The sequence below is a fragment of the Ursus americanus genome, chromosome 2 (genome assembly GCF_024610735.1).
Source record: "Ursus americanus isolate L20-20 chromosome 2, mUrsAme1.1.p, whole genome shotgun sequence".
Classification (NCBI taxonomy): domain Eukaryota; kingdom Metazoa; phylum Chordata; class Mammalia; order Carnivora; family Ursidae; genus Ursus; species Ursus americanus.
Genome location: NC_142128.1, coordinates 30,960,054 through 30,982,732, shown reverse-complemented (window position 1 = coordinate 30,982,732; position 22,679 = coordinate 30,960,054). Strand labels below are relative to the sequence as shown.

At 51.5% G+C, this 22,679-nt stretch overlaps 1 protein-coding gene across 2 annotated transcripts in view; it reads left to right on the top strand.

Annotated features, from left to right (window-relative positions):
• SNX29 (sorting nexin 29) overlaps window positions 1–22,679 on the top strand; it is a 510,975-nt gene that overhangs the window by 61,808 nt on the left and 426,488 nt on the right. For both annotated transcript variants that reach the window (XM_045777903.2, XM_045777904.2), the window contains 6 exons: window positions 2,860–2,930; window positions 4,288–4,536; window positions 6,482–6,857; window positions 13,229–13,347; window positions 19,129–19,204; window positions 20,224–20,306. In XM_045777903.2, the coding sequence (XP_045633859.1) occupies window positions 2,860–2,930; window positions 4,288–4,536; window positions 6,482–6,857; window positions 13,229–13,347; window positions 19,129–19,204; window positions 20,224–20,306 (974 nt within the window). The remainder of the gene's footprint in view (window positions 1–2,859; window positions 2,931–4,287; window positions 4,537–6,481; window positions 6,858–13,228; window positions 13,348–19,128; window positions 19,205–20,223; window positions 20,307–22,679) is intronic.

The window sequence follows — 22,679 nt, the reverse complement described above, 5'->3', positions numbered from 1 at the left end:
TCGGGGGCACGCACGTTCCGCTTTTACAGTCCCAGTGTATTCTGCTGTGCTCAGGGCACAGCTGGTCAGAGAATAATTATTGCGAGAGAATGAATGCTCGTAAAGTGCTCTGCATGGCACCTGCATACAACAAGTACTCCATAAATGCTTATTATCTGGTGTGGAATGTGGAGAGAGCTGTTGTCCCGGGGTACAGCCTGCTCTTCGTTTGGTGGAATTTTAATTTGGGTTCCTTTCAGATTCAGAGTTTCTTTCTCGGTAGAAACTGGGTGTTTAGTGCTCAGTTTTGTGTTTGTCTTTCCTTTGTGCTGGATTCCTTACAATTCCTTCTATTTTTTTGAGGTTACTCAATCCCAAACTGACTGAAAGAAAATAGAGAAGCTTTGTGCTGGGGAGAGAAGTCAATTGTTATTTAAAAAACAAAACAAAACAGAACTATTTTATGATGTTTCCTTTTTTTCCTTGATCGTAAACATACAGTTGACCCTATCAGTTAGTATAGGTCAGTTTATGCTGCTCTAACAAACAGCACAAACAGCCACGTTTACTTCTTCCCCCTGATACGCGTCTATCGTGGATGAGTCGGGGTTTCCCGTCTCAGGGGCCCAGGCTGACAGAAGCTCCCTCTTGACAAATGCTTTCATGAATGCCAGGGTAGGAAAAGGGGATGTGGTTGAACTGAGCACTGCTTCTGAAGCTTCTGCCCAGAGGGATACTTCACTTCCACCCATGTTTCATTGGCCAGCGAGTCACATGGCCACAGCCTAGCGCAGCAAAGTAGGGGTGTGTGCGGGTCGCATAGCCGTGGGGGGAGGGCACTGAATACACATCAGCCCTAGTACTGTCAGCCACATTCCTTTCAAAAGCATGTGACAGTGCTGTCATCTTCCTATACTCATGATGTTAATGGTGACTGTGTCTATGTCCGTGGCTCTTACTTACCGTCTGAGAATGGTGGACTAGACTTGTCACTTTGTGTCACCTGACGGTGCAAAGGGACAGTGATCAATCCTGTGTGGGTTCCTTGAATAGCTTCCACATTAGCAGTGCCCAGATCCTCAACAGTGAGGATTTAATTTCAGCGAATTAATTTCACTTAATTCGAAACCTGGCATTTCATTCGTGCCATGATGCATTCCCATGATTTTATATGCTGCCATGTGTTCCCTGGCTTGTTTCCTCTTCTGTTCTTTTGTGCCGCTCATGGTCACATGTCTACCAGCAATATGTTAGGTGTTCTGGATTGTGCACGAAGGCTCTGACAAATACTCCGGAAGTTCTCCCTTTGATGGTGCCTGTGGTGCGTTGTCCGGCTGTATACTTAGACTGTGCATCGGAAATGGAAGGCATGGGGGCCAGGACTACTGTGCTGACCGCACCCGTGTGCCGCTTAGGTCAGAGCCCCAGGCTGTGGATGTCTGGGTGCACCCCCCTGCCCCGAGCATTAGGCAGTTTTAGTTGAGGAGAACGTACTCCTGTTTCTTACAATGAATTTTCTTTCTTTTTTTTTTTTAAGATTTTTATTTATTTGACCCAGAGAGAGAGGGAGGGAGAGGGAGAGAGAGCGCGCACAAGCAGGGGGAGCAGCAGAGGGAGAGGGAGAAGCAGGCTCTCAGCTGAGGAGGGAGCCCGATGGAGGGCTCGATCGTGGGACCCTTGGATCATGACCTTAGCCGAAGGCAGACACTTAACCGACTGAGCCACCCGGGCATCCCCTCAATGAATTTTCATGAAGCTCTTTCCAACAGATGATTTTCAAGTAGTTCAGAGTTGTACAGCTCCGTATCGAGGTCGACTATGAGAATGAGCAGTCGAAATGAATCCAGCTGTTATCACAGTTGAGCTTACCCAAATCACTAGCCACTTATCTAACTAGATGTGGAAAAACCAAATTCATTCACATGCATGGAAACTGGCTCTGATTTGTAAAGCATCACAGTCTTGGGAATTGGAGGGACCGTGGCAGTGCCAGCCTGAACGTGTAGTTTGTGCTTAGGCTGCCACTCTGCTGGGTCAGTGTATGGGAAGTGGGGCGTTCCTTTGTTCTGTCTGTTGCATCAGTCCCTTCCACCGCGAACGGGTCACGTCTCCTGCTGCACTGCAGGGCCCTTAGCACTGGCTGTGCTTGAGCAATGTGAGCTTTGACTCCATCAATTGAGAGTTCTCTGACCTGGTAGGAAAGTCAGGGGTTGAAGATATTTGCATGCTACTGCTTAGCAGGGGTCGGATACAGAGCTGGGGAACTGGACTGGGGCACCTGCTTCAGAGACTTGGCTGTACCATTATTGCAGGACGAACTTGGACATACCCTGTAGGCCTTGCTGACCCCTTTCCTTCTCCTGCCATTGAGATTCGTGGGCACCTTTTAGCTTCCCAGCCCTTTCCAGGGGTTATTTGGGCTTTTGGGTCTGCAGCCCAAGCAAGTATTATGTACAAATGCTCTGGTTGATTGAGCCGTGGAACTCTGTCATTTCTTTCTGAAGTTGTCTCTTGCGGTAGCCTGGTCATGGCGCCCAGGGGTCCAGGTCGGATTTCCTGCCTGTGTCTTAGAGACCTCGCTTGACTGGATGCCATCCCTCTGTTTGTCCCCTTCTCCTTTGCTGCTTCATAAATAACTGCGTTTATATCTCATGCCTATTTCTGTATGCTCAAGCTCAGGGCACCAATAAGGAAGCTGTAGGATATATACGGTCAATCCTTTGTTTATACCCGGAAGCTTTGGCTGGGCGGAGACCTTGGATATCCACTCTGGGATGAGCAGGCACGGATTTTCCAGGGAGCCATGTAAGGGGGCTGTGTGGCCAATGGATGCAGAGAATCACTGTTCAGAACTTTTCCCCTTTCTCTTTTCATTTGCAGCACTTTTTATGAAGACTGGTCTTTTGTGATGGATGAAGAAAGGTCTAGCATGCTTCCTACCATGGCAGCTGGTAAGCCTGGCCTAGGCCAGGGGTGATGGGTCCTTGAAGCTCGGTGAGCAGAGTCCCTGCCTGGGAGGGAACTTATAACTCCAGGAGAAGCTGTGATTTTCCCTGTCCCTCCCTGACTTAATGAGTCACTAGCTATTGTCCTTCCTTTAGTGGCTTTGGTCACTGAATCCATTTATCTCAAATTGGATACCCTGGCAGAGAAAGCATAGGATTGGGGGTTTGGGCTGTGGCTTTGCAAGACCCGGAGAATTGGAAGCAGGAGACCTGGCTTTGAAACCTGGCTCTACCCTTTCCTGGCTGGTGACCTGGGGGCAGATCCTGTGAGCTCTGTCACCCTTACTTCCCTCCTCTGCAAGGTGGGGATCCTGAGAGCATGGGAATTGCTTTTACAGGGCTGTGAGAGAATCAAGTGTGGTGAAGAGTCATGTCCACGATTGTCAGTGTGGCAGCCCCTGGATTGATGTTAGTTGGTGAATCATTAGGTTGTTTATAGTTTGACTCTCACTCAAAGGGTGAGCCCAACAGAAGTGGGTAACTTGCTTCTTTCTTTCAAATCCTCCCTTGCCTTTTTTCCCCTTTCTTTCCTGAAGGTTTATACTAAGTCCCACATATTGAGAGTTATGTTCTTCTTGTCCACTGATGAGGAAAAGTCAGGCTTTGACCGTGATGTCCTGTGTAGGCCAATGCAAGCTTTTGCCTGAAGTAATAATAGTAATGATATTGGTGCACATGTTTGCTTACTGAACTGGGTGTTTTTGGTGGGTGATTGTCTTTAATACCCTGTGAAAGATACTCTCGTCCCCATTTTACAGGTAAGGAAACTGAAGCTCAGGTTGTATGTGGCTTGACCAAGGTGTCCTAGAAAGCAGCAGTGCTGGGGTCTAACCGTCCGACCCCAGAACTTACGTCTTAACCTCCCTGGGGTTGACCTCTTATTTGTCTTTGACCGAGAGGGAGAGGATTGGGAAAGACTCATCTGCTGTGACAACTGGTGTCTCGTGGCCCCATTTTGTGGGAGGTTTTGTTTTTTTTTTTAAAGATTTTATTTATTTATTTGACAGAGATAGAGACAGCCAGTGAGAGAGGGAACACAAGCAGGGGGAGTGGGAGAGGAAGAAGCAGGCTCATAGCGGAAGAGCCTGATGTGGGGCTCGATCCCATAATGCCGGGATCACGCCCTGAGCCGAAGGCAGACGCTTAACCGCTGTGCCACCCAGGCGCCCCTGTGGGAGGTTTTTAAATCAGTGCTTGGGATCAGCATGTCCCCTCGTGTGTATCTATCGTTGCCACTCACTTACCATGTTGGAGTGTGACTTCCCTAAGGCGGAGACTCCAGACTTGTCCCTTTTCTGGGCAGGTCTGAACTCCATCCTCTTCGCAATCAACATCGACAACAAGGATTTGAATGGGCAGAGTAAGTTTGCTCCTACCGTCTCAGACCTCTTAAAGGAGTCAACGCAGAATGTGACGTCCCTGCTGAAGGAATCCACGCAAGGAGTGAGCAGCCTTTTCAGGGAGATCACAGCATCATCCGCCGTCTCCATCCTCATCAAACCGGAGCAGGACACCGACCCCCTGCCTGTCGTGTCCAAGCACGTCAGCTCTGGTGAGTGAGAAGGGGTGTGGGAGCTTGAACAGAGGGGTCGGCTGACCGTGGCTGAGGGGGACACACCTCGTGGTCTGAAAGCGCCAAGGGAAATCCCATGCACTTGAGTTTTTAGTTTGCGCTTGTGTTCATTTTTCTTCCCCTTACTCGCTCTGAAAGGGACCGAGAGCCTCGCTGAGACGTGAAGGCACTAGGGTGGGAGTGCATTCAGCGCACTGACAGCAAAATGACCGTGAGGGTGTGTTGGTCACATGAAACTGGATGGGTTTGGTCTTCATTCATTTATTCCTTCATCCATTCATTCATGTGTTCATTTCCTGCACTCTGTGCTAGGCAGTGAACTAGGAAGATCTCTGGCATTTAGCCTGCAGTCTCTTTTGGGTTGGGTAAGGATAGATATTTAATGACAGATTATACAAATAAGTAATTATCCTTCTGATAAATGAGATGCAAGCCAGGTATGGGCCGCGATGGAGAATGTGCACTGTTGGTGAGGGCGGGGGTGACGTTTAAGTGGAGGCCAAGGAGAAGGCAGGAGTTGTCAGCTTTGACTCTAGGCTCGGGAGGCCCAAGCAAGTTGATTTATTTAAGACCCATTTTGTGAGAACTTTGTAATATGCCTTGAGCCTTCTGGGACCTCTAGAATGTTGCTACAGCAGAAGTGGAAATTTTGGGTTTAAGTACATAGTGCTGGCATTCTCAAATCCCTTCAACGAGGCAGTAGTCACGGCCATCTCTTTGGAATTATTAATGATGGTGAAAACTCAGAATCTTGGGGCGTCTTTGATATATGCTGGCTTTATCTGTCTTGTCCGCTCCTTCTCCAGTAGAGACCCCAGGCGAAGGACACAGGAAAGAGGACTCTTGAGGGCTTTGTGTACCAAAGATCCTGGAATCTGTACACCCAAGGAGTGTCCTTTTCACTGCTTTTGACACTGTCTCAGAGTTTGATACACTGGTGAGGCATCGCCATGTCACAGCTTGGCTGAGACGGGAATGGAATGTCTGGAGTCAGCTCCAAGTGTCTCACACCCAAGTCTGACGATTAAGATACGTGATGGACAAACTGACTTCTAGAAGTACTGGGCAGCAAGGCAGCCTTGATTTCTCTTTCAGTTAGTCTTTACTGTGTAACAAACAGTTGCAAAATGTAGTGGCTTGAAACGGCCAGGATTTATTATTATTATTTTTTTATCAGTCTGTGGATTGGCAAGATGGCTCTGCTGGTTCACCTGGGCTCCCTCGTGGGGCTGCCCTGAGCTGGTGGCTGAGCTGGAAGATGTAAGATGGTCCCACTTATGTGCCTGGAAATAGTGCTCACCGGTGGTGGGGGCATCTGTTTGTCTACACATGACCCCCCATGCTCTAACAAGCTAGTCTGGCTTCCTTCCCTGGCAGTTTCAGGGCAGCATTCGAGGGGGGTGCGTCCCTCCTGGGGCCTGGGCTCTAGAACCCACCGTTATCTCTGCTGCATGCTATGGGTGAAATCAAGCACTGAGCCAGCCCCCGTCCCAGGGGGTGGAGAAGGAGATGCTGCCCTCGGTGGGAGCAGCAGCGAATTGTGGCTGCTGAGCCACTGACCACCACCCCAAACTGGTGTTCTTGGTTGCATCAGTCAGCCAGGAGAGTATTTTCCAAAGTGAAACCGTGAAAGTCATTTACAGAATGGAAGCATCCTGTACATCGAAGTGCTTATTACAAGGGACGAGTGGTAGGTATGCTCTGTGGCATGGTGGTTTAGATCAGAAATAGAGCCCCACATCCATTTTGTTCGGTCTCCTGCAGACAGATTTTTTTTTTTTACCCCAAGGATTAAAAAAAAATCTGAATTTATCTTGTTTATTTTTCAGGAGTAGAGTATTTTCCACAATCTAGATACAAAATGGCTCAATCATGGCTTTATCTTGCCTGCTGCTTCTTCTTACACCATGTCTTCCTTTGCCAGATGCCAAAAGTAGAAAGGAGCGGAAGAAGAAAAAGAAGGTGACCAACATTATCTCTTTTGATGATGAGGAAGAGGAGCAGAACTCTGGCGATGTTTTTAAAAAGATCCCCGGGGCAGGGGAGAGCTCAGAGGAGAACTCCGACCGCTCCTCCATCAATATCATGTCGGCCTTTGAAAGCCCCTTTGGGCCAAATTCCAATGGAAGTCAGAGCAGCAGCTCATGGAAAATTGATTCGCTGTCGTTGAATGGGGAGTTTGGGTACCAGAAGCTCGATGTGAAAAGCATCGATGATGAAGATGTGGATGATAATGAGGATGATGTGTACGGGAACATGTCAGGAAGGAAGTGCCTGGGCCACTCAGGGTCGCCTGAGAAGTAAGTGTCGCTTGAGCTTTTAAAGAAGGGTGGTGCATTAACGACTTTCTCTTTCTGCAGCATTGGGTGAAATCCGAGCGCACAGTTTCGATGTGTATAGGGCATCATTTGCTTTTCTGATCTTGATTGAGGAGGAAGGAGCATGAGCTTACTGTCCTTCTGAGAATGAACAGGACAGGGAGTATATTTGAAGGTACTTACTATAAAGTTGGTGCCAAGCTGTGTGCTTTATGTATCTGTTTTTTGTTTTTGTTGCTTGGATATTCCTTGCATCTCTACTTACTCCTAGCACGGGGAGCTCCGGAGAGAGGCAGGGTTATTCCAGAGAAGAGTCGCCACCGGCAGTGTCTGTGTTTATCTGCAGGGGTGTGAACAGCAGGAATTTGCCTGTGCTTGCTGCTTTAACGGTGGCGTTGCGGTAGATAGGTGATTATGGAAGGGCCTTGATGCACAAGCAGGCCTAAAGCAGAAAAGCATAGTTAAGAGTGTGGATCTTGGAATCGAGACAGCTTGGGTTCTCGCTTACTAGCTGCGTGGCTTAGGTTGGACAAGTTTACCTCCTGAACCTCATCTGAGACCTGGGAGGAAAACAGCACCTGCTTTTCGGAGTCCTTGTTGAGTTAATGGGATACTGCGGGCGGGGCCTTTGACAGCGAGAGAGAACACAGATTGGCCGCTGCCGCTTTTGCTGCTCTGTAAGAATTCCTGTGCTTGGTCTTCCTTGGAATGCCAGATGAACGGGCTGCCTCTTTGCTTGGCTTGGGCCTCGCAGTGCCCGGTGTCACCCGTCACGGCCGGCTTCAGGCCGGCTTCAAACCCAGCCTGAGACCCTGTGGCGGGATGCGGGGGGCATGGTGTTTCCGGCCCTAGGCTTCTGCTATCCCATGTGTTCTAATAGGAGTCCTTTTCTTTCACATGAGGCAATGCCTGTTTCTGATTTCTGCTGGCGTCCTCATTCACATGGGTACCGGTGTTAGCAGCATGACCTTGTTGATCTTCTGTGGCAGGCCCAGCCAGTGGGCTCCGTGCACACCTGTCGCAACACTGGAGCCGCCCTGGGAAGTTAGTGGGTGTCGCCCTGTGTTCATGGATGGAAGAACTGGATTCCTCAGGAGTGGAAATTTCCCCGAGCAGTGGGCGAAGCAGGGATTAAGGGGAGGTTGTGCTGTGCTCCGGAGATTCTGCTGTCTGATAGTCCCCTTGTTTCTATATAATTAGGACTGTCGGTTGGTTGACAGTCTGATCAACACGTCACGATTTGCTGACGTTGCCCCCCATCGTCAGTATTTAGCTCATTGGCTTTTGCTGTTGTTCCTGTTTTTGCTTTGTTGTTATCAGCCATTCTGAAGTGAATATTTTCATGCACAAGGCTTTTTTCTACTCCTGACGTGTTGGTCTGGCTCACGGGGTGAGTGTTTTCTACCTGGGGTCCACGTGTTGCGACCTGCTGTGTGAGTAAGGGTCTCCAGAGAAGCAGAACCAGCAGAGGGGACCACCCCTTATCTGCGGGTCCACTTGCCATGGTTACCTTTCCGTGGCTTCAGTTACCCCTCCTCATGGATCATTGAAAGGTCGGTAGTGGCCTGGCCTGCGTTATTCACCCCACTTCATCTCATTGATGCTGGCAGCCTGGGTCCTTCCTTAGATGCACTGTTCTGAAGAACTCATTAACTCCTTGTCCCTTACAAGGAGGACATATGCTGCTTGCATTACAAGGCATGTGTAAAGTGAAAGTATGGGCCCAAGGAGGAAAAGGAGCAAAAAGCAGATTTAAAAAAAAAATTATGTATTTATTTGAGAGAAAGAGAGCACACAGAGGCAGAGGGAGAAGCAGACTCCCTGCTGAGCAGGGAGCCCAACACAGGGCTTGATCCCAGGGTCCTGAGACCATGACCTGAGCCGAAGGCAGATGCTTACCTGACTGAGCCACCCAGGTGCCCCCAAAAAGCAGATTTTTATGGAGTCCTTCAGTTTCCCTGTCTCATCATCATGTAGGCAGTTTGTCATCTCACGCCATCACAAGAAGGATGGCTACAATACAGTATGATATTTTGAGAGAGAGAGAGACCACATTCATGTAACCTTTTATTGCAGATTATTGTTACAATTGTTCCATTTTGTTTATTTTTTGAAGGTTTATTTATTGTATTTATTCTGTTAGAGAGAGAGAACAAGTGGGAGGGGCAGAGAGTCTTAAGCAGACTCCATGCTGAGTACGGAGCCCAATATGGGGCTTGATCCCACAACCCTGAGAACGTGACTCGAGCCAAAACCAAGAGTCGGACATTTAACTGACTGCACCCCCCAGGTACCCCGTTCTATTTTATTATTATTGTTGTTACTCTCTAAGGTGTCTAATTTATAAATTAAACGTTATTATGGGTGTGTATGGATAGGAAAAACACAGTATATATGTAGGGTGCAGTACTTTGCGCAGTTTTAGGATTTTAGGAATCCACTGGGGGTGTTGGAACATATCCCCTGTAGATAAAGGGCAGAACTACTGTCTGTCCGTCCATATCTGTCTGTCTAGATTTATTTTAAGGAATTGTTTCACGTGATTGTGGAAGCTTGACAGGCCCGGAATCTGTAGGGTAGCCCAGCAGCCTGGAGACCCAGAGAGGAGTCACATTTTGAGTCCAAAGGCCGGCTGCTGGCAGAATTTCTTCTTCTTTGGGGGACCGCCATCTTTTCCTGTTAAGACCTTCAACTGGTTGGGGAGCCGAACTGGGGAGAGTGATCTGATCTCAAAGGCCAGTGACTGAAGTGTTCATCGCATCTAAAAGTACCTTCGCAGAAACAGCTGGAATAACGTTTGATCAGATATCTTCCTACCTTGGGCTTAGCCGAGTTGACGCAGTCAGCTACCACATTCTGTGTGTCTGTGGTCGAGCGTGTCTCTGAGTTGATTCACTCTGTGTTTTTGGCCTCAGGCATAGTCATTTCTCTTCCTACCAGACTGTGCCATTGAGGGAAGCCCGAGGGGGAGGCCAGCTTGTGAGCCGCCGCGGGCATTGTGATGTGTGACACACAAAACAGTGCAGGGTGACCTCTACAGGGGCCCGGGCCCTTCGAGGCCATTGGGCCACCTGCGGATTATGGACAGCCTCTCCCTGGCGTCAGGGGGGATCTCGATCGAACGTTCCGCAGAGCATCTTGGGGAGGAGCCGAGGAATGATGACGTGGCCTACTGAGTAAACTTTCATTTTGATTCTAAGCTAACGTTCACACGAAAGGTGTGGGAGCCTGGAGGGCCAGCTCCCGGACAATTGAGCAGCACCACCAGGTTTGTGAGGGACAGGTGGCCCGTCCAGGAGAAGCACGCTGCGGATGTGACAGCCTCTGGCCACGGCAGGGCGCCGATTGTCTCTGAAATGCCCTGTTGGCCGGAAGTTGGGTTTACGTTTCTGTGTGCTGGCAATTAAACCACCTCTGATGACAGAGAAAATCTTGTCCCTCCCACCTCAGTATTTACCAGCATTTGCTTTGCATTTTGTTTTTGTTTTTCTTAAAAGAGGATAATATCTTTAGAAAGGGGTTTTTCTGTCACTTCCTATGTGACCTCTGACACCAGTAGGGAAGTGGGTTGGAAACAGTTCAAAAAGAATTACAAACATAGGGACACAAGTTACACCTCACTAACAGTTAAGCAAATGCACAGTGCCACCAGACACCATACTGTGCCACGATTTAGGACTGGATAAAAGGCGAGCCCCGGGTTAGCGCCGTGGGGGAGGACTTGCTCCCAGCGTGTCCGCAGTTGCGTGGTATCTTCCAGGTACACAGGAGGCACCCACTGTGGGATGGATGACGGGGCTGGGCTGGTGCACAGGGGTGTCCTCACAGATCCTCACAGATGGCCGATCATGTTGACAGCCCTCTGGGAAGACAGTTGGACATGATGCCAGGAACCTTAGAAATGTTTATCCCACTTGATTCAGCAATTCCACTGCTGGGAGCCTGTCCTGAGGACAGAGTCTCGGGAAACAGGTGGCTGCGTCTACATACCAAAGTCCACCTTTCGAGAAGCTGAGCACTGGCGCTGACCTCTGTTAACAGGCGACCGCTCTGTCGCTTACACTTTAACGTCGTAATGTTTCGGGTCTCAAACATCTTTTTTAAAAAAATTAGGTTTTTAATTTTAATTCCTGTACAGTTAACGCAGTGTTTTATTAGTTTTGGGTTTACACTATAGCGATTCAGCAGTTCCATCCGTGACCGGGTAGGCTCTTGAACGTCTTAAGTAACATTTAAGAGTATCCCAGTAGTGTGAAGACCAACTTGGGAATGAATCCTGAATGAAGAACGCCAACTATAAATCCTGCCCTGAGTTGCATTACGACCTCCTAAAGTAAAGGATGTGCAGGAAGGAAGAAGCGCTAAGGAGAGAGCGTCTACGTCAGTTTTGGTTTTGGTAGTGCGGCTTTTGGTGTATTCCCCGCCCCTCTCCTCTTTTTGGCATGTTCTAGGTTTTAAAATAAGCGTCTCTTTTTTCTAATGAAAAGCAACACCTGTTATTATTAAGCCAACTCGGGCACCATGCTCGGAATTGGTCTCTGCCTTAGGAATCATTTCAGTGTAAATCATTTTGCTTGGGTTCCAGAACCTCAGCTGATGGGGCCTGGCTTCACCTGTGCTCTGCATATGTTTCTGGGAAGTGGCAGAATTTCCCCTTAGAATACACAGTGGAAAATCCCACCCGCCTGGAGCCGGTTCAGTGGCCCAGGAAAGGACGGGTGGTTTTGCTGCCTTCTCCTGAGGGGCGGCCCTGAGCGCCTCTGGGTATCCGGGAGTCCCCCTGGTCACCAGCTGCTGGATCCGAGCCGGAGGAGGACGGCTCTCTACTGATTCTAGAGGTACAGCCGAGTTCACCCCAGAACCCGGCCCCAGTGTGGTTGTGCCGCCGCGCCCCAGGCTCCTGAGAGGCTCATTGTGGGTGTGACCTGCAGGATCAATGATGGATTCTGCAAAGTTCTGTTAAGATTATTTCCCATTTCTTGCTCAGAGCCGAACGTTGGACCAAAAGCTAGAGAGGGCTGAAAGGAAACTTTCCAAGTGGCCTCAGGAAGCCCCGAAAAAGTAGCCTACGGGCCAGACCTGCCCCCGAGCTAAGAATGGTGCTTACTTTCTAAAGGGTTGTTAACAACAGCTACAAAGAACTCTTAGGGCCACGAAGGCTGCCCTGGTTCCTGTCTGGCCCTTTACAAAAGATTGTGTTGATCTCCGCTTTAAACCAAAAGAAAAGCTACATGCCTCATGCCGCATGGCCAGCAGCAGGCGTGAGCTTATCATAATTGGATTTGGAAGATGTGGCCTCAGACCCTGAAGCCTCAGTTTGTCCCGGATGCTGAATTTAGACAAGTCATCACCTGGACTTTCTGTCTCCCCTCTCCCTCCCCTTCCTTCCCTCCTCTTCCTCCCTCCCATCCTTTGTGAGGTAGGTAGGACTATGATCTGCTTTGGACTTCTTTACAACTGAGTTACAGAGTGATTTTACAAACTTTAAAGTCCCTTGCAAATACAGCCTGGTATTTATTGTTTCCTAAATGTCCAGTGGCAAATGCTGCAGTGGGCAAATCTGTCCCAAACACATTGAACTGAACCAGCTGGTGTGACAAAGATGGTCCAGGTGGCCTTTGTACTTCACGATGGACAAGGTGTCCACGTGACAGGTCATGTGAGCCCCGTTAATGGATAAGCTGACCCCCTTTCTTGGAAGGGACCCAGACACGATTTGCTCTGATTCTGCTCTTTTACTAATGCGGGTTTGGGAATCAGCGAGGCGACAGGACATTAGCCCCAGGTCACGTGGCTCACATCTTTTCAGAGCCTGGGACACCGTTCTGCCTCCTGCTTCAGAACTTGGCACGTGCTGTTCCCTCGCCTGCATCCCCCTCGTCCGTCCTCTTCTTTACTCTGCTCACCCTGCGCTCTCACCAGCAGCTCTCACCTAACCTCCCTTCTTCGAGGAGGCCTTCCGTGGCCTTCCTGACCAGCTCCGCGACTCTGAGCTGGTGTCTTACATCTCCTTGCGGGATTGTGTGAGTCACGTCCTGGTCCCCCACCAGACTGTAAGCTTCTTGAGGGCAGGCTGAACGCTGTGTGCTGGCTCTTTGGCCAGCACAGAACATATGTGAGCACAGAGCCTGGCCTGTAGTAGGTGCTCCGTGGACACGGGTGGGAGGAATGAAGGCATGAGGTCGGTTCCAGACCGCATGCTCCCGCTCCCAGCCTGGGCCTCCTGTCTGCAGCCCGTCATGGTCTGGTTGGTTCCCAAGAGGGAACTTGAGGGAGGCCCGGCAGATGCTTGCAGTGGTCTGAGCCCTCGGAGGCTCTTTGGTGTGTCACGCAGCTGTCTTCTTTCACCTTAGGCCGCTGGATGGGAACCCCCACCTCTCCCAGATGCACAGCTGGGCTCCCCTGCAGGTGCTACACGGCGACGCCGACGTCCTCTTTCCGGTCAGCGGAGTGGGCTCCTACAGCCCTGCAGGTGGGTGTTCCTGGTTCCTCCCTCGCTGCATTCATGCGCTTTGCAGGGGTGTCTGGGTTCCCTCTGTAGGCAGGACGGAGCCCGGAGGCACAGGGCTCGGGGCCGGTGACTGGAAGGGACTGAGGGTTTGGCTTCTCTTCTTGCTGACCGTGAGTGTTTGAGTTGCTCCCACCTGAGTGAGGGTTGGGCCAAAGCAGCTGACCAGTCACGAAGGAGCCCCTAAGTCTGTTTTCTTTACTAGTGAATTTTGGGGAACTGGGCATGTACAGGCTGACCACAAGTGGTGACCATTAATTTTGCCTCTTAGGGAGAAAGTTACAGACCTCATAGCTCTAAAGTCCCCCCCCCCCCACTTTGCAGCAAAGTGCGGGGGGGTCAGAGAGCAGCTTGCTCAGAACCTGCCTGTGGGGTGGTGTTTCCGACTCCTTCCATTTGGTTGAGTGTGCTCTCGTGTGGTTTGTTGTTTTCTTGAGCTAGTGCAGGTCACGGGGAGTGGTGGGAGAGGGGGAGGGCATGTGGAGGAGCCTGGTGTGCCCAGAGGGTGGTAAGTGGTACAGTGCAGCGCTGGGTGGCCATCACTGCCCCACAGCACCACTGGGCTAGCCCCAGCCCCCCCTCCCCCCCACAACCCTACACAGGCACCTTCTCACCCTCCCAGGGCCAGGTTTAAGAAACCATAACAGTTCCTGGACTGCTCAGGAAGCTGTTGACAGTCTGAACCAGATGATAGACTGTTGTTCTTGACACAGGCGGGGGACAGAAACCGGCTTGAAGTAGCTGGAGTGCAGGGGCAGGTGCTCCGCCGACTGGCAGCAGTCTCGAGTGGGGGTCACATAGCCCGGCCCCAGGAGCCACATGAGCAGGGCAGGGTACCTCTCTGAGCGACAGTATTCCCGGCGGAAACTGGGGCTCCTGAGTGTGCGTGGTGAAGTGACTCAGTCCGCCAGGTGGGTCTCCTCTCTGGAAGGTGTGGCTGATGGTGGTAATGGTCGCTGGCACTTAGCAAGCCCTTGGCGTGAGCCCAGGTCTGGAAGGTGGCCCATCCGGACAAATGCATCCCCTCTTGACCACACAGCCTGTGAAGAAGGGCTGGTCACTCTTCCCCACCTACCTCTCAGATTTGTGGTGAAGGGTCCCCAAGTTGATGTGGGGCAAGGTGCTAGGCACCGGCTAAGGCCCCGTGGAGCCTGCTGTCCGCACCATGTGGCAGGGCACCTGCTGTGGGGTGTCTGTGGACCGGGAGCCGGTGGTCGGAACAGAGGGTGCTCCTATGTCTCCCCCATTCTGTGCCCCACACTTCCTTATGGGGTCTGTCCTATCTCCTCTTTCCTTTGAGAGGCTTTGCTCTCTCTCACTACTCTTACCCCCACCCCGTTTGACTTCAGCCGCGTGGCCTCCCATACTGGCCGGTACTTCTCCCTGGGTCTCCATTGAAATCCCCAAGAGGGGCCGAGCTGGTGTCTGTGGGCCAGGCCAGCACCAGCCGCTGCGTTCCCTCAGGTGACCACCTGTGGCCCACATGGCCAGCGGTGGGGTTGGTTACCTTGCCATGGCCCATTCAGGGGCAGTGCACTGACAGGGTGCCTGAGAAGGGGCGGGGGCATGTAGAGAGCAGGCGGTCCTGACCCCCTCTGGGACCACATGACTTCCACCTGACAAGCCAGGGCCCCACTCACCTTGTCTCCCTCCCCACCAAGGGGGCCAGCGGTCGCTGGGCTGTCCGGTGCCTGCGCTCGGCGCTCCTTCCTTTCTTAGCTGGGCTCCTCTCTACTGTCAGACCCTGGGGGCCGAGGGCCGGCTGCTCCTGGGGCGCTGCTGTCTGCTGTTTTGTTGGGTTTGGGCTGACAGAGCTCCGCGCTCTTCCTCCCTCTGTGGGCCTGCCTTCCGTGTCTTCAGGGAGAGCAGCTTCTGGCTGGCCTCCAGCCTCCTTGTGGGAAGGCGTCCTCCTGGCAGCTTTCCCGCGGTCCCACCTCTGCCTGTCAGCCTTCTAGACCCAGAGGCTTCATCTTGTCACTATGGCGGGACCCCGAGCTCCGGCTTATCTTGATTATCCTTCTCAGAGGTGCTGTGTGTGAGCCGGTCTGCCAACTATGTAATTTACTGTAGTAACAAAGCTGCCAGGAGTCCTGGAACTTGTGACAGCCTCAGGGCCAGAGTCGCTGTGGGTAGGAGTTGCATAGGAAGACAAGTGACGCTCAGGCTGCAGAAGGTACTAGAGTCAGAACTGGGGAGTCTGCTACCTGGTTCGAATGCCAGGTTGCTTCGAGTCGCTCCTGGCCTGATCCCCATGTCCTTGGGAGGCCTTTCTGGGCAGCTGTGGGGCATACTGTCAGCATGTCTCTCTCAGACTGCTTTTCTTTGGCTCATCCCTGAGTGGTGTCCCTTCCGATCGATACCCTCCCGCTTGATCAGGGTTAACACATGATTCCCTCTCATTCTAGCTGGGGAGCCATTTTGTGTCTTTAATGACAGCTTTGCACACAGAGGGCTCTACCCTTAGGAGACCTTCCCCATCATCTTTGAAAGTGTAGGTGCCTCTAGCGTCACTGCCCTAGGGGGGCATTTAGCGGAAGAGGGAGGGAGGCACGTGGTGGAGAAGGATGAATGTTTTTGGTTGCTAAATTTGGGGAGGGAGAACGTGGCAGAGAAGGGGACTCTCCACCCGGAAGTATTGTCCTTCTGATTCTTGGATGAGGAGGCTTTGTGGATTAGGGGGCCAGGCTTTGGAGCTGCATTTCTGCGGTTAAAGGCTCAGAGAAGGAAGACCCTGCTCGGGTCACACGAGACCCGGATGGAGGATTCGCTCCAGTCATTCCTCTGGGCATGTCTGTTACCTGCAAACAGCAAAGCACGTTTACCGACATGTCTTTGAAGCTGCAAGAGAGAGAGAACGCCCAGAGTTTCTTTCCCCTGCGAGTACTCAACGGGGGCCAACAAAACACCCACTTCTACCCACTGCACATGTGAAAACATTACTGCTCCTCTCCTCACTGAGGGTCCTGGGTTTAGTGTTGGCTTTGAGCAAATTCAGAGTCCGTTTCTGAGGGCTTGCTTGTTCATTTGAAACCTTGGGTCCTCGAACTTTCACTTCCTCATCAGGAATAATGTTCTTCAACTTCTTGTCCTACCATTGGGTCTTTGGGGTTGCTCGTTGAGGTTGCGGGGGCTCTGCTGTAGCGCTGCTCCGATCTGGGGTGGTTGATCTGGGAGCCTGGCTCCGAGGGTGCTGTTACTGTCTGGAATGTCAGGGGACTGTAACGCCCACCCGCCTGCGTGCTGTGTGGTCTGCACCCCACTCATGTGGGTCGTGTGCCACTCAGGGCTCATGGTTTTCTTTACACAACCCATGGGTGATCCTGCTCTGCACCAGCACCGTGGTCGGCTCTTGGGGGATCCCGAGGTAACGCCCTCCCACCCCGGAGTTTTGCAGGCAAGGAGGGGATGAGGGACATCAACAGCTCTCCCCGCTTCTACCCAGTTGCTTCTTATAGCAACTGGAATGATTTCTTAGAACATAAATTGCATTGTTCCCTTGCTCCAAACCTTTCCAGCGCACTGAGGATAAAGTCCAGAATCCTCACTGCGCCCCCCGCCCCAGGCCCTGGCTCAGCACGCGGCCTGATCTCCTCCCGTTTCTCTTTAGCTCGGTGCCCCTGGCCACGCTAGCCTGCTTCCACTTCCAGTGTCTCTCCTCCTGCCCCCTGCCCCGTGCGCGTCCTTCAGGAAGCAGCCCAAGTGGTGCTGGCTCATAAGGGCTCCTCTGTCCCCTCCCTGGCAGGCCAGGCCTCACGTTCACACTGCCAGAAACTTCCTATGTCCCCAGTGCCCTGACCTCAGCTTGTAACCGTGTGTGTGTGTAATTACCCGGTAATTCCTGTCCCCCTGCTAGTCTTTGAGGTCTGTGAGGGCAGGCCCGTGTCTGCCTGGTTCCAGTGTGACCCTGACCCTGGCCAGAGCTAGGCCCACAGTGGGGGGCTTAAGAATCCTTTGCTGAGCAGGTGAGCAGTGGGTGGACTGAGAAGTGGGGATGGGGCATGCCGAAGGGTGTGGACACCTGGCCGTTGGAAAAATGTTATCCAGGTGGGGACACAGTGTAGACAAAGGAATAAGGCAGGGAATCCAAGGACCCGTAGAGGGAGAGGCCGATAATGAAGTGGAACTGGCTGGTCTGGGGCACCCGGAGCTCTGTGATGGGAGGGAGGTGACGGCCCTGAGGAGAGGGTGACAGAAGGGAGTGCTTTGGACTGTCGCGATCAGGTGGTGGGCCCTGCAGTGTATCCTAGTGGAGCTTTCAGGCAGGCAGCAAGCCCCGTGGGATGAGGATTCAGATTGAGATCCCAGCCAGAGGTGTGTGTTCTGGAGGTTGTCCTCTTCACACAGGTGGGAGCTGGGGCCAGGACCTTGTGGATTTGCCAAGGGGGCAGAGCCGTGATCCAGAGACACCTTCACAAAGGAATCAGAGAAAAGACGATGGGGCGGTGTGTGTGTGTGTGTCTGTGTGTGTTTGATGGTGGGAGTCTGTGGTAGGCAGGCTGGGTTATAGAGTGAGTTACGCTCGCAGTCACTGAGTGTTCTCACCGGAGCATACGTGTGTTAAAACGTGAGTTTGATCACGTGGCTGGTATTATTAAAATGTCGTGTGGTAGGCACTGGTGTTACCCCTTCCATAGCTGAGGAAGCTGAGTCACAAAGAGGTTAGGAAACTTGGCTCTGAATTAACATTGGCAGAGCCTGCACCCTTCAGCTAACCACAACACTCGGGAGGGAGGCAGGGGAGGCCGAGGGGGAGGACACTTGCTGTTTCCCTTTCGAAATTCTTAAAAAAAATAAAAGAGCAAGTGGAATAGCTTACTGGGGACAGCAGTGTCGAAGAAACAGTGAGAAAACATTTTAGGATTCCCTGAGTACAACCCCTTAAGAGCTGGGGGATCTCAGGCAGGAGGAAGCTCAGGGGAAAACAGGAGGAAGGGCAGGGAGGTGGCCTCGGAGCTGGGGGCTGGGAGCTGTGTTCCCTTCTACCTCTGTGCCCCGTCCCCCATCCTGGCCTGGTTCTGCAGTGGGCCTTCAGAAGCCTCAAGTGGCTCCGAAAGGCACATGTTACCATGGCTGATACCGGCCTTCATGTCACCATCCAGCCTAAAGGCCGTGGGTTTGCACTTTGTTTTGGAAAGCCCCATGGGATGTGGATTCAGGATTGAGATCCCAGCTAGAGTTGCTTGTTCTGGAGGTTGTCTAGACATGAACGGCATCTAATACATTTATGAAAATCTTCAGTGCCTCTAGAGATTATGTGTGGCCTCCCTTCTTCTGAATGCCTTCCCCATACACCCCTCTGCGCAGGGAGGCGGCTTTCTAGAAAGCAGTGGGGTACCTGGTTTTGATGCAGACAGACGTTGTCAGTGATTAGACTGTGCTGCCCCCTTGTGTCTGTAATAAGCCACTACAGTGAGAGTGGTTTTGTCTATCAGAAAGCTGATTATTACTCTCTGATCCTGAGGCTGGCTCTGAATATGGACTTCATGTACAATTCCAGGTGGCTCAAGGTCAAAAAGGTTAAGTGGGAGGATGGGGCCTCCTATCAGTGACTGATGCCAAATCTGAGATGATAGGCAAAAAACAATACAAGTAGCAGATTAAAATCCATTGTGCAGGTGAGGAAACATTTCTCAGTCGACTGATTTAGCAGATGAGCCAGTGTCTGCACTGTGTCCTTGCCTCATGGAGAAAATGAAATGAAAACAGACCGCTGACTTTCTCTCTGCGACTGCTCTCTATGCACAGATGCCCCCCTCGGGAGCCTGGAGAACGGGACAGGACCAGAGGACCACGTTCTTCCGGAGCCCGGCCCCCGGTACAGGTTAGTATTCCAGAGCCGAATTGCCTTTGGGATTGAGTTGTCCTGTTCACAACTGTGCATTTTATTCTCTTTTAAAGATGGGAGTGTACCTGCTGGGATTCAAGGTCAAGGACTTATTTCACATTTATGTTCAGGTTTAACTTACATCATAGAATGTGAAGTTGCCAAGGGCTTCAGAGCATGAGAGACGGTGTTTATCAGACTTCATTTGCATACCACCTTTACTCTTACGGTTTGGGGGCCATACTTGGGTGCCCCCTCTCCCATTATGCTTGATTTTAGCATTTGACCACAATAATGCACGATTTGAATATTATGTAATATCTGAGCCACTTAGCTCTCATGTATTTGAAAAGTGCTTAGTCTGTCATATGGTAGTAAGTGCCATGTAGGTTTTCTGCTTTTCAAATAAAAGTCAGAGGGAAACTGAGTTGCTCAAAGTCACTGGATGTTGGGTGGCGGAGCTCAGATGGGCACTGAGGTCTCCCCGATGCCACCAGGATCCGATCCTCATTACTCTTCCACTTGTTTTTCTGTCTTCATGCTTTTAATTTGGTGCAAACTTGAGCGAGTAGGGATAGATCCCATCTGCATTTTTAGCCTTAGCTCCAGGGTGGGAGTCACCGATGACCCCAACGTGTGCTTGGTGGTGTGGTCTCTCCCTGTGGACAGGGCCCTGCTCTCTGACACAGCACCTGTAGGTCCTGCACAGTTAGGACCCCGTCAGGGGGGAGTGGGGTCACCAGGTCCCTCCAGGACGTACAGTCCTTTTTGCTGTTTATTTGAGACAAATACTGAGTACTGATTTTGGGGACACACATAAACTTTGGTGAGAAGGCAAATTTCCAAGTAGGGAATCCACACATGATGAAGGTTGCCTGTGATTTTGAAGGGCTGCCTCCCGGGCTTCTAGCAGGTATACCTGAGTGATTCCACTTAGCACCTGCTTGGTGTTTGAATGGAGAGGTTGTGTATTTCCAGTGGCCGAGTGTAACTTCCTTCTGTCTGCTTTCTCCCAGTGTGGAAGCCAGTCCTCCCGGCCAGGGAAGCCCTCTGAGCAGCCTGTTACCTTCTGCCTCCGTGCCAGAGTCGATGACAATTAGTAAGTACTTTCTGAGTGTCCTCCACCATACCGGGTGACCCTTGGGCCTGCACATCAGTGGAATGCCTTTGCGCTGCTCCTGTGTGACTGCAGACTTCACGGAATGCGGGGGTAAAGTCAGGTGTGTGTGTACCTGGTCGTGGAATTGAAGTGTGGTGTGCAGTTCTAACTTCCTTAGCTGCAGTTACTACGTGGTGCTTGGGCGTGTGCACGCTCTAAAGGACACACTTCAGAGGGGGAACAGCACTGAGCTAGAGGGAAACTTCTGCTGTTCGAGGTTTGGGGGTTTGCCTCCTGGCAGGTGTCAGCTGCAGAGGAACTGTGCTAGTTGGTTTCCTTTGTAGCTCTGGAGGGATCATTTTTGTGAGGAAGGAAGAGTGTGTCTCTCAAAGAGGAACGAAGGTTGCTAAAGGTCAGGTTCAAACAGTTTCTAAACTTATTACTGAGAAAAAGTATTAAAGATATAAAATTAGGCTTATGTGGTTTTATATGATAAAGAGTAAACCAACTGTAGCTTAAAGAGATAGAAGTTCATCTGTCTTACCATAGGTAGGCAGGCTGGGACTGGTATGTGGCTCCATATTTATCAGAGACTGGGACTTCTTCCATCTTGCCTCGTGGTCCAAAAGGGCTGCTTTTGTGCCAGCCATCCCATTCTCATCCCAGGTAGCAAGAAAGAGGAGGGAGCAAAGGAGAGACTTCCTCCATTTCCACAGGTAGGATTCAGGGTCTGAACTTGCATAGGGAAAGAAATGAGAACTTTTTTGTCTAGCCTCTGCCTGAAATATACATTTCCTTCAATTCTGAAAGTAGCAGCAAACCATAGAAACCATAGCAGTGTTAGCAAAATGGGTGACTTTGTTACTGATGGAAGTCATAGGCGCCTGTGAGAACCGTGGCATGAAAAAAAAATCTCAGAATGTTGTTTTTGCTGGAAAATAGTTTTCAATGTGATAATAAAGAATTCTGTGTATTCCTATGTCACTTTTATTTTTTTACATTTTGATAGTTCTTTTTCAGTATAATCCATTTCCTTTGTAGTCTTGTGTGTTTTATGTATCATAAACTAATTTTTGAGAAGAGACCCATGGGCTTCACCAGACTGCAGAGTGGGTCCATGGTACAAAACAGGTGACCCCCACCCCGAGCCATGAGGCCGTGTCCGAGGAGGTGCACAGAGTGTCCCATCCGTGTGGCCGGCTCCAGTTCCCAGGACTCCCCTGGCTGCGAGGGAGGCGGTGACCCCCCACCCCCCTTAAGGGTTTTCGGTGCTAGGGAGGGAAGAGCAGAGTCTGGGAGCCAACCAGCATTCTCTGAGTCGGGGCCGAAGAAGGAAGTGAGCAGACCCTGTAAGGTGGGCGCAGTGGGAACGACCGGTCTGTCTCTGTGTAACGAAAGCCTGCAGCTCGTCATGGCGCACCTCAGGCTGGAGTCCAGCCGAGCGGGTGTCTGAGCAGTGCCCCACGTGGGGCCCACGGGCTAGGAGAACGGTGGAGTCGCCAGCTTCCAAAGTGCTGGTATTCGTTGACCGCTGTACCAGTACTTACCTGTAATGTGTGCGTGTGCATTTATGGGTGCACTCAAGAAAGCCGGAATGCCTTTACTGAGGAAGGGCACTTTGCATGAGTACGGCCAGCGGAGAGCCACCGCCTGTTGAGTGAAGTAGCTTCGTTGACGGAAATGGCAGGTAACTGAAAATAAAGACGCCGGAGAGGAACCAGCTTGGAGTCGGCCTGATGTCCCCGCCTGGCCCAGCTTCTGTCTGAGACCCCCTCCCATTGTTACAAGGAGAGGCGAGTAAGTGAGCAGCAGCACGAGGGGGCTGGGGATATCCAGTGTGAAACTCAGATCTTTTTCCTGGAAGAAACCAGAGGGATTGAGAAGGGACGGAAGCCCTCTTGTCTGAGTCCCTGTTCCTTCGCGCCTCGTCGTTCTGCATCTGCAGTGCTCTCTCTCTGAGTGGCTTCCAGCTCGTGTAGAGGGCCGAGACTTTAATCTGGCTCCAAAGAGCACCGGGGTTTGCCTTACTTACATTTGTCTTGTAAAGAGCAGCGCCCCCGAGATTGTGGGTGTGAGCACCAGGCCCCGCTGCTTGTCAGTGGGTGCGCCCCAGCCGGTATCCAGCGGTATGCTTCCAGGCCGGGTTCCTGCTCCCTGGGGCGAGGCACCTCCTTCCCAGCTGACCGCGGTCCGCTTGTCGGGGGCTCTGTGGCTCCCCCTGGGCCACGTTCTGCTGAAGGAAGCAGCTGGCCCTGCTTGGGCATCAGCACTTTGGTCTTCTGTTGTCATGCTGATGGTGCTGATGGCGGAGATTTCGGCTCTTTATCTTTACTCATACGATCTTCCAGAAGTGTCAGTCCAGTCTTATTATTT